Below are 16,989 nucleotides of genomic sequence, written 5' to 3' on the forward strand. Positions count from 1 at the left end.
TGATACTACCATTCCCAAAGGTCAGGCACAGGTTCAGAAAGTTAATAGTATTTTTCTTATTTTATTTTAAAAAAGCTTTTATTGCATGAAAGACCTTCCAAGAAATTTAGTGAAGGGGCTATTTTATTGGTCTATATCTGGGAAATCTTGTTTATATTTTTATGTGAGTCAAAAATTACTTTATAGGAATGTGTTTAGTGCATGGGACATGAATACTTCCACTAAAAAATATTTTAGCATGAGTACTTTATCTGAAATTAGAATTTAATCAGACATCTTGTATTTTTATTTGCTAAATCTAGCAACCTATTCTTAGGTTATTACACCGTTGGAAATTCCAGAGTTTCCCAAGAATGGGGGGGTGGGCCTCATTTATCTTCATTTATATGCTAACACTGTCAGAGGGGAAAGCTTCTTCTAGTAGAAAAATTGTAGATTTTGTAGGATTTACTCAAATATTGTAGACATTTTCAATTTCTTACTCCTTTTATAATTACCATTTTAGCAGCTGAATTTTTACTTTGAAATCTTTGAGATGACTGGTTATGAATATTAACATTCTATTGCAGTCTGAGGAATAGAAAAACGAACATCTGACTTGAAAAGTCTCCTATAATAAATAGTTACATCCTCCAATTTCTTGTCCATTAGTATGTGACCACCCCCTCACCCCCCCAAAAAAAACAAATGGTGACACTCCTATCTTCTTAAATTAGACAACATCCCTACCCCCATTCATTATCACTTCTTGCCATTCTCCTCCCCTTTCTCTCTTCCACAGTGATTTTTTTTTCAATAATTGAAACCACTGGCCCTTGTGTGCTATGAAGTAACATGTCAGGCCCCATGAAAACAAGAAAAAGAAAAAAAACTCACTTGTTAGATGCTCAGAACCATGGAAGCTATAGCTTGCTTTGTGTTTTGTTTTACCTACGCTGGCATGTAAACTTGTTTTAGTCAAAAATGCTTGTTAATTTATTTAAGCAGACAGGACAATGTTGCCCCCACCCCCCAAAAGAAAGAAGTGCTGGTAGGCTGGACTGACACATTCTAGTCTAGAAAGGCATTTCTTGTTATCTAAATGTAGAGCTCACATCTTTATCTTTTGAGATTTGTAAATTGGAGAAGAGAGATTTCAACACTGATTTTGCAAAGACAAGATGATCACACGAAACTCCAACTGTTGCACAGAAATGTAAAATTATAACACTGCTGAATTCCAGCATCCATATACTTTTCTTTTTTAAACACACACCAAAGAATATACTTATATATAAAGAACATATATGTTCAGTTTATACATGTATGTAAAATCAATACAATTATTAGCAAATGGGTAGATTGCACTTAAAGGCATAGGCAGCTTCGACAGTCAAAGGCTATTTTGTTAACGGAGTCCAAGGATGCCAGTTTTTATTCTGGGCCCGACTACGCGTGTCTCCACGCTGGGCCAGGCACGCGGAGCGTACAACTCTCCTTCGTAACCTGGAGGTCTTTCTGGAACTTTCTGAAGTGCCAGATGAGTAAGAAAAATTAATTTGAGGCAAAGAAGCCACGGGGCTTACTATTCACCATGTGAAAGTGGAGTTAAGCAATAGATAGCATTAACATGGACAAAAATTCTACGCGCCTTCTGGCACTCACCACTCCTTATCGCAGGGTACCATTTGATCCAGCTGCTTTGCCTGGTATTCTCTGTTCACTTGGGAAACAGGAATTCCAAATTCCATCTCTGAGACAGTTTCTTGTGCTATTCTGATGACGGCACACACTTAGGTCTCTGCACGTCCTAGACCTAGACAGACCTCAAGAAGATAAAGTCACGCTGCTCTCTTACTACAGAAAACAGCCAGGGGAGGGGTTGCTCCCTCTTCCCTTCTGTGGTCACGATGAGGGGGTGACTAGAGAACGCACATGAGGAATAGACTCCCCAGGGGCAAAGCAGCCACCCCAACTCATCAGCAGTCTAGAAGTGTGTCACATGAGTGAGAGCCCACCTTCGATAGCCTAGAATCTTCTAAAGCTCAGGAGGCCCCCTCCCCCCGCAGGTGGAACCTGTGTTGGCAATTACATTGGCAGCATGAACCCTGCTGGACTCAGTGCCCCACCTGCTGAGGCTTCCTCCTGAGGATGTTAGGGAAATGTCCTGCCTTGAACTCAAGAAAACAAGCCAGGGCTCCATCCCAGCACCAGGAGGCAGGATGAGGAGCAACCATGGCTAGTTCCCCCTGGAATGGAGCCTCCCTTCTCTCTCACTGCCTGCCTCCTGTTGGCTCCTGCTTTCTTCTTCTCTCCCTCCCTCAGCACCCCTGCTTCCTTCTGCCCTCAGGGGGCATTGCCCCCCATGTGGCTGTAGGAGTACCTGGACAGAGATGCACCCGTGGTTCTGCCCTCCTCCTCCCCCGCCTCTCCCCGCGCCCCCGGGGGCCCCGGGTGCGGGCAGCAGGGGAAGGTGGCCAGGAAGCCCAGCCGGAAGCGCTTGTTCATGAAGCAGTAGATGATGGGGTTGACGCAGGAGGACGTGTAGGACAGCAGGAGGATGAAGGAGATGGGCGTCCCCGAGAGCTGGCGCTCGGCCGAGGCCGGGTCGTAGGCGCGCCAGGCGTTGGCGCTGAAGATGGGCATCCAGCACAGGAAGAAGAGCGCCACGATGACCATGAGCATGCGGATCACCCGCTTCTTGGCCAGCAGGTTGGTGGCGGAGCTGCTGCTGCGGATGCGGCTGGCCCCGCGGCCGCTGGCGATGGACAGGCGCTGCAGCTCCAGCTGCCGGCGGGGCTGCAGCCTCTGCAGGTAGCAGCCGTCGCTGTCCTCGTACCTGCCACTGCTGCTGCCGGTGCTCGCCTTCCTCTCTGCGTGGGCAAGGACACCGCTTATTGCTCAGGTCGGGCCATGCCGCCCAGCGGCCCAGCACCCCCTCCAACAAGGGGGCCGATCAAACTTGAACGGAAGGATGGGCAGGCAACATGGGCCAGCATTGATCTATACTACCTTTTCCTACCAATGAGAAGCCACTTAAAACTAATACAACAACGTATGCGATATATGGCATACTAATACATAATATACAAAATAGAACAGCATTTTATATAGGTAGATTCTAAGGCTTAAAAACAACCTAAGAGGCAGGGCCGGCATGGCTCAGTGGTTGAGCATAGACCTATGAACCAGGAGGTCACAGTTGGATTCCTGGTCAGGGCACATGCCTGGGTTGTGGGCTCCATCCCCAGTGGGGAGCGTGCAGGAGACAGCCTATCAATGATCTCTCTCATCATTGATGTTTCTCTCTCTCTTTCCCTCTCCCTTCCTCTCTGAGTCAATAAAAATATATTTTAAAAAATGATTGAAGAATGAATATTCACACTCTTGTCCTTCTTTCCCGGGCTCCTTGGTGGAAAGGTTGTTGCTCACTTGCTAAGCCTCCAGACCGCTTTCACATGAGGAATCTAGACAGTGAGCAACCATCAACGAAAACCAAAGAGGCCGGAGAGACCAAGTCACACACGAGGGAAAGAGCGAGGCGAAGAGGTGGAGTGGGCAAGGGGAAAAGTTATGACAGCAAAGGTGTTGGGGTGAATTCCAGTTCATAGTGGGTTGTAATGGATGGGGACAGGGTGAGGCTTGGTGGCAACTCCTATGGGACAGTGAAGGGAGGGGACAAGACTGGAGGACTGGGGTTACAATGAGCTTTAGTGGCTGAAGGGGGTCCGTTTGAATACGACATTACAGAAAGTCTGGGACATGTGGGCCACGGCTTTCCATTGGGGGCTGTGTGTATTATCTCCTGTTATTCCACTCGGCGCCCTTGGGAGAGGAATGATTTCCCCATTGCTCAGATGAGGAACCAGAGATGCTCATCTTGAGACTGACTGTGGGGATGTCTAGTTAAGTTACAGAAAGCAAGCTGTGTGATCTTTTGGCATAAACATACAGCTGCAAGACAGTTACCTCGAGCAGACTTCTTCTGGCTAGCATCAAATTTTATTCCTTGGTAAAGTTCCAAAGAGATTAATCCATACGCCACCATCATCACGATTCCAGGAATAAGAAAGAGGATGAGCAACAGGAACGTGTGCCTAATGAGATAAAAAGAAATCCAATAACCGGCAATCCAGCATTTCCAGCGAAGATGGGACGAAATCAATAGGGTTCACCTCTATTCAATCTAGTCGGGGCAAACACAGTCATTACCAGCATTTCTTAGCCTTGGAAATTCCATGCCTGGAGGTTCAGTCATTAGAAGTTATTTACTTCTTTTCTTTTTTTCTGATAAAGTCTCTTAAGAAGGACTTGTTAAATTGGAAATGTTTTGTGCCTGAGACAAGTCTACATATGAGCTTACATTCATTGAGGACTTATTAAATGTGTTACACACTAGGTAAGCATTTTCTATAGCTATTGTTACATTTAATCCCATCATAATCTTTGAGGTAGGGAGTATTATAAGGCCTACTTTACAGTAAGGAAACTGAGACTTAAATAACTTGTCTCAAGTCACACAGCTAGTGGCAAAGGTGGGACTCGAACCCAAGTAATATGATTCTAGAACCTGTGATCTTAAGCATATCACTATGCCATCTGTTGACTTTGTGACAACTGAATAATCACCAGCACAGGTAGGGATCATGGCAAGCCTACTTTGTTTTGCAAAATATGGCATTCTGGCTGGCTGTGGCACATTGGCACGGGGTATGCCCACTTGGGTGCCTGGTGGGCACAGCTGTGCTTTCTCTAAACACGTTTGCTTCCTGAATGTCATGGCCTCCTCTTTTATGAGTCTGACCCCTCAGTCACTGCAGCCTGGCATGTGTAAGGTTACGTGACGAAGCCATAAAATTGTCAGAGGCTCATGGTGGCCGAGCCATTTCTCATTTCAATTGGACATGTTTTGATAAGATTTCTTTTCAAGTCCCTCTCATTTGCAACATAATTCTTGTGTGTGTTACTGAGTTGAAATGAAAAAAAAAAAAAAAAAAAAAAAAAAGAAGGCAAATAAAGCAGATTATCTCAGTTCTGAGCATTTTTAAATGTCTAGCTCCCTGCTTGTAAAACATGCTTTGAATAAGTAAGCATAATACACTGCATTTGTGTAGCCTTTTGAAAGATATTTAATGACAGTTTTATACACACGCTCTTATTGGAATCTGACAGCCGCCCGATGAGGTAGATAAAAAAGATCTGTATCACGAAACCCTGGTAGAGATAAAGAACTTCTACCTCAGAGAGCTTATGTAAACTTGTCCCACGTCACCCAGCAAAGAAACAGGTTTGGAATCTTGCCTTTTTATTTGCAGTCAAGTGCTCTGTGCAAGTATCATCCCTGCAGCTCTAAGAAAACCACACGGGGTCTAAGACTCATCCTCACTCTATCTTTCATTCTTAGAGAATCATAGCCGCCCAATCATCAAGCCTGAACCCCCACTAGGCGATCCGGAAACACACTGCACAGTGGACAAGCACAGAGGCTCTGGCTCAGCTAGGCTGAGGACTGAACAGTTTACTTAACCTCTCTGCGGCTCAGTTTCCTCATCTGTAAAATGGGGACAATAATAGTACCGAGGTTTTGAGGGGATCAATCGAATTAACATACACATGGCATTTAAAACGGAGCACTTCGTGTCTGCTATCACTGCTGTCCTAGAAAGAGGTTAGAATGATTCTTCTCCAAATGTTTTCAGGAAACTGACCCCCCCGCCCCCCACCCCAGGCACTCTGGACAATACATCCACGTTTTTATAAAAACCTCAATAGTTGTACCAAGCAAATGGACACCCGGTAACCTTACCAGAACTGCTGCATCACGTCACTGGGCAGTAAGAAGCGGCACATGTTCGCCGTCTGGTTGTTGTTTTTGGTAAAAGGCACCAAGTGGCTATAAACTGGGTACGGAGTCATGATGGTAAAGGAGAGGCACCAGGTAGCGGCGATCACCTTCAAAGCGTGGGATTTCGTCTGCCAGACCCGGGACTGCAAGGGTTTGCAAATCGCACCGTATCTCTCCAGAGATATGGCGACCAGATTAAAAGTGGATACACTCACAGACGTGCCTGGGGAGGAACAAAGCGGTCGGTTTTGTCGGCTCTGAAATCCAACGTTTATTTGCACATTTGCTTAAGCATATCTGCTCTGCATGGGTTTGCTATCAAAGGAAATTGCTCCGAGAGTAAAGCAATCTCATATATGTATATGTTTTCTTTGAAAAATGGTCTATTCCCAGCTTCGTTCCAAAAACGATCGAAGGAAGCAAGTAAAGAAATGTATTTGCAAATACACCTTATTGCCAAATGCTCAGATAAGTACATAGGACCTTGATTACAACCTCACTTTTTCTCAGGATGACTGTGCTCATTAATTAATAACCAGGTGAACGAAACATGTTCCTACGCCATAGAGGAGACTTTGGAGTAACCCACAGAAAAGCTCTCATTTTGAACACCATTTGCCTAGTGAAGTTGACCTGATCACCCGCATTCTCAAGGACTGTGACCCCAAAAGGTCACTGAGCTAAGGGCATTAAAACTCTTTCTGAAAATTTCTAGTACAGACTATTTATAGGAGTGAAACATTCTAAATTTCAAAATGTAGTTTGTTGAAAATAAACCCCACCCATAATAAAAAAGGTGAAGAGGAAAAATTCCATCCTGTAACTACAGGTTTCTCTGCATGGAAGTCTAGCATCTTCCTTCTTGTTCTTCTTGCTTTTTTGTATGTTTTGTTTTTCTGTATTCTGTAGAATAAGTATGTAACATAATTGAGAAAGACATCAAAACAACTCATTTAAGATGATGTATGGAAGTAGAGTCAAAAAAGCTTAATTTCCCTTAACTTTGGTGTTTTGTGTGCGTCTACTTTATTATAATGTTGTATCCCCTTAAAGTTCCCTTCATTCTTCACCCATGAATTCTGTCACTTCTTCTGATTATATCTTATGGTGATATACTAAACCTAAGACTTTATCTGAGTTTGGGAGCAGAAGTTCTTAGCCTGAGGACATAAATTATTCCTCTGAGACCATGTATAAAAACATGTTCCTTTTCTAGGGAGAATATGCATAGTATTTCTTAGAGACTTAAAGAAAACTGTAATAACCATGAAATAAAAACTCATGTTCTGAGACCAGCTTTGCTGTGCTTCCCTGGACCTAAGGAGGCGATGCCATTTGGAGTAGAGAGGATAGCCCAAACTCCTCAGCGTGATGGGGCCACAGCAACTGTAGACCCACCCTCCCTTTTTGACGACATATAGTAGGAACTGGATGCCTGTTGGCTGCCAGCAATAGCACTGAAGGGAACTCAAATGAAGGGGAGATTTGTAGTGACTGAAATCACAAGTCCCAGAACACCATTACACTATTGCAAGCGCTTGCAGCATTATCTTGCTTTTCATTTTAGCTATGTTTAAAGACATTATTGATTGAGGCGAAAGTCACATAACATAAAATTAACCATTTTGTGGTGCTTAGCAAATTTTAGATTTCCTTTTATGTATTCTGGCTTAAGATTCTTAAATAATATTACCATAAGCCTAAAGAACCATGGGATGCTAGTTATCATGATTCCTTCATTGTTTAATTGCTCTGAGGGTAAAGCAGCCTATTTTTATTTTCGAGGACTTGGACACCCACGGCATTTTCCTGGGCATTGGTCTATGCCACACAGGCCAGGAATTCCTCAAACTCTCCTTAGTGCTGGATCCCGCTTCTTCAGTGGGGAGAAACCCAGGCTTTTAAAGCTTCCGGTCATGGAAGACTGTCCATTTCCCACCTCTCCTCTTCCTCCAAACTAGAGCTCAGAACAGGCCAGGGACAAGGCAGTTGTGCAGACAAGGGGACGGAGAGACATGACTCTGTGCAGCTCCAGGAGGGCCACAGCGGCGGGCAGTGTGCTCATACCTGTGGGGTGCCTGCTGATCCTGGTTCAAATCCCAGCTCTGCGGCTCACCGCCTGTGTGTCTGTGGGCCCATTATTAACCTCTCTGTGCCTCTGCTCCCTCTTCTGGGGGACAGCGAAAATTAACTGCGCTTAGGGTGTTTGGTTTATAAAATGAGATCATGGAAGTAAAAGCACTTAGCATAACATCAGGTGCATAACAAGTACTACAAAATATTAGCTCTTGTGACTTTTATCCTGCTCCTCCTCATCAACATTTTGATTGGCACAGGCATGGAGCTGCATATCTCAGGGTCGACTTAGTGACCCCACAGCCCCCACGAGCAAATTCAACTCATCGTCTAGATGTGGAGGCCGTGCTTTCTGGGGAACCGACTGGGAAGTGAGTCCTGAGCCGGGCACCCAGCGCTGTGATGACCGGGGTTTCACACAGCCCCTGTTCCCTGGCAAAGTCAGAGCAGCAAAGGCAAGAACCCTCCTCCCCCTCCTCGCCACCCCAAACCATGCCTGGGGCTGGGTAGAGCTCAGGCTACAATCAACAGCTTCCAGAAAGTGAGCGAGCAGCTTGCACCTCTTTTTCTAACAGAAACAAGCAAAACGAACCTCTTCTGTGGCTTCTTATCAACTTATCCCACTCCGAGAAACTGACCTCTGAAACATACACCTGGGAGGGACTTCTGGGGAGTGGTGAGGCCCGAGCCACCCTGAAGCCAGCACCTGTGACCTCAGCCGGCTGTTCTGTCTTTCACACTCAGCAGGGCCCCTCCGCTGAGGCTGTCAGGGGTTTGGGAAGCTCTGGGGCCCAGTGGGGTCGGGGGCGAGCGCCAGAGATGCGCCCCCCATCCCCCACAGCCACTCACCCATGAAGTAGGCGGTGGTCTTGCAGACGGCGCTGCCGAAGATGAAATCCTTGAGCAGGTTGGGGATGAGGTTGAAAGGCATGCAGAAGAGGCAGAGCATGAGGTCGCTGACGGCCAGGGACAGCAGGAAGATGTTGGTGACGGTCCTCATCCTCTTGTTCCGAATCAGCACCGTGATGACCAGGGTGTTCCCCAGCACGCTGAGCAGGAATATCAGGGAATACAAGAGAATCTGCACGGCCGGCTGCCACTCTGCAGGGGGGAGCAGGGACAAGACGGAGAGATGGAGGTGATCAGAGCAGAATGTTAAAACCTCAGCACATGCTTATTTCCTCCTGATCCCCACCGCCACCCCCCCCCCCCACACACACACAGGGGTGTGATCATTGAACCCAACGATCCCCATACTGACAATGTTCTGCAGAGACAACCTGGGGGGTGGGGGGTGGGGAGGGGGAGGGGGAGGAGGCGAGCAGAGTGATTCTGCTGCTTCCTAAAGGTTGGTTTGTGCAAGGATCACTCAGGGAACCACTTTTTCTTAAGAACAAAGCTCCCCAGGGAGAAGGGATGGCTTTCTTTCCAAGCCGCTGAGCGTTAATCACTTCTTCATGCCGGATTTGCCCCAAGAAAAGGGGACAGCTGGCTCCTGACAGCACCTTTTCTGTGACGCTGGTAAGTTGGAGCGTCTACACTGGCTCGCTCCCACTGCCTTCAGCGCCTCCTCCCACTGCTTTTGTTCCCCCAAGTCCTGGCCGTTAATCCCCACTCTCCTGACTGAGGGCAACAGAGAATATCTGACTCTGTTCTGCTTTCTGATCTCTTGGCCAAACTTCTGCCCAGACGACTTTTCCCAGCCCTGCCTCAGGGAGACGTGGTCCTGCTCTCTCTGCCAGCCTCGCCTTTTGCTGATCTCTCCCTCTCCGTTCGAGTTTTCTGAATTAAAAGGGGAGTCTCTGCCGCCTACCTTTGGACGGACGGGGCCGATCCAAGCAGAAAAGCGTCTCATTCTCGATGCCTAGTTCGCAGGGCACAGTGATGTTGCTCCCATTCACCAGGAAGCTGTCGATCGCATCCATCCTTGCCTGCTGCTCTCCACCCAGTGCTGGCGAGCCGGTGAATTGCTCACTGTCACTCAAGCCTCTGAGGACCCCAGCGTCTCCCAGATGCGACCTGCCGTGGAGGGGCAGGGAGGGAGGGTCCTCCAGGTGTGGGCTTTTCCAGCCATTCCTCCAGGAGACTTGAGTTCACTACGCTCAGGCCAGCTGGGCAAGCATTTGCACTCCTGTCTTGGAAAAGGCAGCCAATGCAAGCCAAGCCCGCTCCACCTTCCAGGCCCACCCCTCCCGCTCCTGGGCCAGCCCTGGGGCCCTGAGCATAGCCTGGCCGGGAGTTAACCCTTCCCAAAGTGTCACTGCTTTTACACACACATGCACACACACGTGGACACACACACACACACACACACACACACACACACGGCCACAAGCGCACATACACACACTCCCCCAGTCCCTCTGGTCTCTGCATAAGAACCTGCCCACCATCCCAGACATAGGCAGAACGAGGCCCAAACTGGCTGTGTGAGACAGGAACAATTAACGCGGTAACAGATATGATAATGCAGACCATCAGGACTAAAGGACACGGAGGGGCTGTGCTTCTGCCTCCTTATAGAAAAGCAATTAGTGCCTTTTTAGCTTTGGAACCATGCCCAGCCATGTGTGTGCATATAACTGCCGGCTGGTTGTTACCAACCACAGTGTTATTTCTGTGCTCTCTGCCCTTGTTAACCGAAAGGAGGGGGTAGTTTTTAATAGAGGTTCCTGGAACCGTATTACAAAAATTTTTTGCAAGGTTTCTCATTCTTTTATTCATGTATGTATTGGTTCATCCATTCAGCACATATTTGTTGAGAGTCACCATTCTCCAGGCACTTTTCTAGGCCCATAAGCAAATATGAACAAGATTATGTCAGATCGCATTAGGCACCACAAGAGAAGTAAGGCAGGAAGACGTGGTGGAGAGGAATGGACTGAGGGTGCTGATGGAGGAGAGAACCCGGATCCGAGACTCGGTGACAAGGAGGGGGAAGCTGGTGAAGACCTGGAGAAAGCAATGAGGCAGGAGGAACAGTAAGTGCAAAGGCCCTGAGGTGGGAAGGAGCTTGGCTTGTTTGAGGAAGGGATGGAAGCAGGAGTGATTGAGGGTCACACAGGGGGAGGGGAATTAGAGAGGGGGATGGACTGGGAGGTCTGGGTTTTCTATGAAGCTCTGTGGTTTTGAAAGCCCCTTAATCCCCATCACGCAGAGGGCTCCTCAGTTTAGACCTCCGGGAAAGCAGGCAACAGCAGGACCCCTGTTTTTGACATCTGCTTGGTTGGGCTGAAACTTGGTCCATTAGATAGATACCTCTGGGTCCCCTTATGTACTGACAATCTCTCAGCCAACAGAGCTACACACTCTGTCCTGCTGAACCCTGCTGGACACAGATGAACTCAATGAGACATCTTTACCATCAAGGCTCAGATGTGGGGCTGGGAAGACGGTGGCACCTCTTTTCTTTGAAACCATGACCATCTCATGTTTCAGGCACTTTTTCATGGACACCAGGAGTGGCAGGAACATTGGAGAAGCAGGCAGTAGCTATTAAGAGGCTTTGGTGTTAGGCCTGTGATCATGATCACAGGCCTAACACCAAATCCTGGTCTCACTGGGTACCTGCTGGGCACTAGGCAAATTTCTTTCTTTTAAAAAAAATATATTTCTTAATTGATTTCAGAGAGGAAAAGAGAGTGAAAGAGAGATAGAAACACCAATGATGAGCAAGAATCACTGATCAGCTGCCTCCTGTACACTGCACACCGCACAATGGAGATCGAACCCACAACCCGGGCATGTGCCCTGACCAGGAATCGAACCATGACCTCCTGGTTCATAGGTCAATGCTCAACCACTGAGCCATGCCTGCTGGGTAGGCAAGCTTCTTAGCCTCTCTAAGACTCATTTCCTTCTTCTGTCAAATGGGGAAGAAAATGACTTCAAAGATATCTGTTATGGAGATGGACTGATTGCCTCCAGGCACTACCTGACACACAGAACGGTTCAGTAAAGCACAGGTAGTATTATTACCCACCTAACAATCACGATTATTTATTTTATGCACAAGGAAACTGAGACTCAGAGTGGCCACGTGGTTTGCTGGAGAGAACCAGCGGTGGATACCCCCCGAGTGGACCCGCAGCCCATCCTTGCACCACTTCCTGTAGCATGAAGCTTTCTTCATTATCCTAGTGCCCTGCAGCCCCCTGGAGCCAGGATGCCTGTCTCTGCACCTCCTCCCAGCCACTCGTCCTGCTGGCTGGCTCTTCCCAGGGTGCGGATGGGGACGGACCCCACCCTCGGATGGGACAGAGTGCAGAAACAATCAGGTACAGCTACATTCCACTCCCCTGCCGGGCCCCACTGGCTGGCTGCCCCGAGTACTTCCCCTGGGCAGAAGGTGCCTCCCTCGGAGGGTCATCCAGCCTGCTGCCCCCATAGTTGTGCGGAGCCTGCTGCTATGTCCAAGGCAGAGGTGCAGAGGGCGAGGCTTGACCGCCCTGGCCTGAAACGGACAGAGCCCAATTTGGGACAAGCTTCTTCCTTCCCTTCTTCCCTCCCCTCATTCCTTCCTTTCTCTCTCCCTCCCTTTCCTCTCTCCACATTCCTATTCCATTCTGGGGATGAGTGGGCAGGCATGGGGGCGGAGGGGGTTAGGAGGGCAGGTGCTAGAGGTTTTGTAAACTCACAGGAGTGAATGTGGCACATGTGAGTGCTGTGCATTAGAGGCTTTAGTGCGTATCTGAACCACACGTGAGTGGATTCCAGGCTTGCCGGGGTCCAACCCCAGCAGGTCCAGGGGTCCCCAAAGGTGTGGATGGAGTCGGCGAAGAAGGAATGACACGGAGACGGAGTTCAGTTGATCAGCAGCCTAGCCAGGATCTCTAGCCAGGATCTCCAGCCAAGTTCTGGTCTGGATCTCCAGAGAGGTTCTGCTTAGGATCTCCAGCCAGGTTCTGTGTCCATGTTCCCTCGCTAGGTTCTCCAGCCAGGTTCAGTCATCAGGTTCTAGTCAGGTTCTCTTGCCAATTTCTGTAGTCAGGTTCAGTCCAGGATCTTTTGCCATGTTCTCTCGCTAGGTTCTGTCTCTAGGTTCTGAGGCCAGTTTCTGTCCAGGAACTTTTGCCATGTTCTCTCCAGCGAACTTCTTCTGTCTCCAGAGAACGTTCTGTGTAGGTTCTGTGCCTAGGTTCTGTCTCTCTCCGTTCTGTCTTCTTACATCTGTATTTATACCAGTTGATTCCAATCCTATCAATCTCTATTTCAAAGGTTAGGGAGTTTCTTATCTCCATTCCAGGGAGTAAAGATTATGTAGCTTAAGCATGATTTTTCGTAGTTAAAGTGATTAATTACCCACCTAGCACTTAGTTAAGAGGTTTTATTCCCTCCCTAACTTCAGGGGAAAATCCCTACCTGGGGAAACAACCTTTCTCAGAGACCTTGGTTAAAACACATAGTGCCAAGAAGGTGAGCAAACATATTAAGAACAGTATGCCATATATGCCAGGTCCCTTGAAACAGCAAGCATGGACCGGCTCCCGGCAAATTCCCCCTTTTTTATTTTTTTAAAAGCAGGCATTAAAAAGAAAAACCCGAAATGCTCTCTTGTATCCATTTTAAGAGTAGGATTGGCGCTTTCCGCTATTACCTGAGTCCTGATCTATCACCCCAGGGAGAGCTTGCCAATCCTGCACTTTCCCGGGGTGGAAAGGCTGCAGTGGGGTTAAGGATAAGGCTTCTTGGGCCTACTTCCTCCCATGCCTTTACATTTACCTTTCCTTCCTCAGAAAAGCATGGACGTACTTCTTGTATAAAACGTTCTGTCTGACTGGGAGTAACCTTAATTCCTCTGCTAGCAAGCATATGTGTTAAAAGATCAATACGGAGTCTTATTTCTTTAGACTCAGTATGGCACATCTTCTTAATCTAAAGATCAATACAGAGTCTTCTTTCTTTGGATTCAGTATGGCACATCTTTTCAATCTAAGTTTTGTACTATCCACCTTCTTACCCTACTTATCCTCTATAGGGGGGTTTGCAGCACCCTGGTGGAGTCCTATCCATCCTGAATGTGGGGGTTCTCAATGGGGGGGGGGGCTTACCTAGGGGAATCCTGTTCCAGGGGTTCCCAAAGGTGTGGACGGAGTCGGCGAAGACTATCCACCCTCTTCCTATGGTGGAGTCCTATCCGTCCCGAGTGCCGGGCGCTTACCTAGGGGTCCCTGTTCGGGCGCCATATGCCGGGGTCCAACCCCAGCATGTCCAGGGGTTCCCAAAGGTGTGGACGGAGTCGGCGAAGAAGGAATGACACGGAGACAGCGTTCAGTTGATCAGCAGCCTAGCCAGGATCTCCAGCCAAGTTCTGGTCTCGATCTCCAGAGAGGTTCTGCTTAGGATCTCCAGCCAGGTTCTGTGTCCATGTTCTCTTGCTAGGTTCCCCAGCCAGGTTCTGTCCAGGTTCTCCAGCCAGGTTCAGTCACCAGGTTCTAGTCAGGTTCTCTTGCCAATTTCTGTAGTCAGGTTCAGTCCAGGATCTTTTGCCATGTTCTCTCGCTAGGTTCTGTCTCTAGGTTCTGAGGCCAGTTTCTGTCCAGTATCTTTTGCCATGTTCTCTCCAGTGAAGTTCTTCTGTCTCTAGAGAACATTCTGTGTAGGTTCTGTGCCTAGGTTCTGTCTCTCTTGGTTCCGTATTCTAAGTTCTGTGTCTTGCTGTCTTATTACATCTGTATTTATACCAGTTGATTCAATCCTATCAATCTCTATTACAAAGGTTAGGGCGTTTCTTATCTTCATTCCAGGGAGTAAAGATTATGTAGCTTAAGCATGATTGTTCGTAGTTAAAGTGATTAATTACCCACCTGGCACTAGTTAAGAGGTTTTATTCCCTCCCTAACTTCAGGGGAAAATCCCTACCTGGGGAAACAACCTTTCTCAGAGAGGAGACCTTGGTTAAAACACATAGTGCCAAGAAGGTGAGCAAACATATTAAGAACAATATGCCATATATGCCAGGTCCCTTGAAACAGCAAGGATGGACCGGCTCCCGGCACAGGCTTCCCTTCCAGAGGCCTGGGAGTCTGCACTTTTATCCTGCATCCCTGGCGATTCAGACAGAGGCCAGTGATCACAGGGCCACCTCTCAGGAAGCTCCTTGCAAGGCATGATGAGGGTGAGCACAGGTGTCAGACTGCAGGAACCTAAGCCTGGTCTTCACCACCAGCTGTGGGACATGAGCAAATTACTTCACCTTTCTGTTTCAGCGCACTCAGCTGCGGAATGTGCATAACAACTCAATGCTACCTGTAAACAAAGCCACACAGGGGAGGCCCTAGCCCAGGGGTGGGCAAACTTTTTGACTCGAGGGCCACAATGGGTTCTTAAACTGGACTGGAGGGCCTGAACAAAAGCATGGATGGAGTGTTTGTGTGAACTAAAATAAATTCAAAGTAAACATCATTATATAAAAGGGCATGGTCTTTTTTTTTTTTTTAGTTTTATTCATTTCAAACGGGCCGGATCCGGCCCGCAGGCCGTAGTTTGCCCACGGCTGCAGCCAGATTGCCTCAGTAGATAGATCCTCGACCTGTGGACCAAAGGGTCCTGGGCTCAATTCCGGTCAAGGGCAAGTACTTCGGTTGCAGGCTCCTTCCCAGCTTGGGACCTGGTGGGGGCTCATGCATAAGGCAACCTATAGATGTGTTTCTCTCACATCAATATTTCTGTCTTTCCCTCTATCTTCCACTCTCTCTAAAAATCAATGGAAAAATATCCTCAAATGAGGATTAAAAAACCAAAAAGCCACACTGGGAGAGCACTTACTAGTAGAACAACACCTGGAACATAGCACTGGACCAGTGGTTCTCAACCTTCCTAATGCCATGACCCTTTAATACAGTTCCTCATGTTGTGGCAGGAGAGGGGACTGTGGGCCCCGCTGATTGGCCAGGCGCAAGTCGGTCATAGTGATGGCGTGCACTTCCCTTGATTATTATTGGTTAGTCCAGAGAAATCCTGGGTGTGGCTAGCAGCGGCTTCTTCCCGTGAGGAAGCACACGGCACCGTCCCAAAATGGAGGACCCAAGGCAAGATGGAGGGCGCACGTGGCTCTGTCCCAAGATGGAGGCCCCAAGGCAAGATGGAGGGCGCAGTCCTTGTCCGGCTCCTGCCGCTGCCGCTCGAACTCACCACAAGGCAGGATGCCCCCCCCCCCCCCCCCCCCCCCCCCCCCCCCCCCCCGCACAGCACCCGCGGCTGGCCTGCGGGCAGACTGGGACTCCAGCGCGTCTGGGCGGCACAGGCCCAGCAAACGGGGTGCGGCCGGTGGAGCGGCCCAGCTCTGGAGGAGCGGCGTCCGCTCGGAGCAGGCCCGCCCATGGGGCCGGTGCACTGCAGCATGGCGGCCTCCCCGAGCTAGGGCACGCGCCCCACTCCACTGCCGCCGCTGCTGCACTGGGCCCGGTCCGGGGGGCAGCGGGCGGGCGGCAGCCCACGCCGGGCTCCCGCCGTGGGCCGGGGAGCCAATGCCCCCCCCATGGGGCCCAGCGGCCGGCCCACGCAGGCCCCGGCCCCCCCGACCGGGCCCCAAGGGCCGCATGGACCCCCGGCCCCAGCGCGGGCAAGCGGGGAGCCGACCACGGGGGAAGGGAGGGAAGAGCCAGGCGGTGAGGCCTTCCGCTCCCATGACCTCCCCCGCGGTCGGTCGCCGCCCGGCCCCACCCCTCGGCCCGCCGCCGGCCACCACGCAGCCAGTCCGGACACTCGGACCCGCTCCGGGGAGGCCGGCGGCTGCGGAGGGATCCCAGAGCCCAGCGGCCAGACTCCTCCTCCCGCACCGCCCGGAGAGGCGGGCGGCGCGCCTTTCAGTGACCTCTAATTTCATTGTTACAAATTGAACATAATTAAAGCATAGTGATTAATCACAAAAACAATATTTAATTACATATGTGATTTCCGATGGTCTTAGGCAACCCCTGCGAAAGGGTCATTCGACCCCCAAAGGGGTTGCGACCCACAGGTTGAGAACCCCTGCACTGAACACTTGCTTATTATTAGTGCATTATGATTAATTCCAGGGATGCTCTATTTACTCCCTTGATCATGGCCAGGTTAAGGGTCTGTATCTCCAGTACCCTAGCACAGTG

The 16,989-nt window shown here is 49.2% G+C and overlaps 1 protein-coding gene across 1 annotated transcript; it reads right to left on the minus strand.

Moving 5' to 3' along the window:
* Positions 1-1,413: 1,413 nt before the first annotated feature.
* On the minus strand, positions 1,414-9,969 carry CCKAR (cholecystokinin A receptor). The gene is made up of 5 exons (XM_036299382.1): positions 9,714-9,969; positions 8,750-9,001; positions 5,786-6,047; positions 3,949-4,076; positions 1,414-2,852 (listed from the first exon to the last, which is right to left on the minus strand). Exons 1-5 carry the CDS (start codon positions 9,823-9,825, stop codon positions 2,326-2,328), a joined length of 1,281 nt encoding a protein of 426 aa, XP_036155275.1. The 5' UTR covers positions 9,826-9,969; the 3' UTR covers positions 1,414-2,325.
* Positions 9,970-16,989: the final 7,020 nt, after the last annotated feature.

Source organism: Myotis myotis, unplaced genomic scaffold (assembly GCF_014108235.1).
Source record: "Myotis myotis isolate mMyoMyo1 unplaced genomic scaffold, mMyoMyo1.p scaffold_m19_p_1, whole genome shotgun sequence".
NCBI lineage: Eukaryota > Metazoa > Chordata > Mammalia > Chiroptera > Vespertilionidae > Myotis > Myotis myotis.

Coding starts and splice junctions, on each gene's coding strand:
- CCKAR (XM_036299382.1), bottom strand. CDS start 9,825: ATGGATGCGATCGACAGCTTCCTGGTGAATGGGAGCAACATCACTGTG. Junction 9,002..9,713: donor TCGGCCCCGTCCGTCCAAAG/GTAGGCGGCAGA, acceptor TCCCCCCTGCAG/AGTGGCAGCCGGCCGTGCAG. Junction 2,853..3,948: donor CCAGAAGAAGTCTGCTCGAG/GTAACTGTCTTG, acceptor TTGCCCACGCAG/AGAGGAAGGCGAGCACCGGC.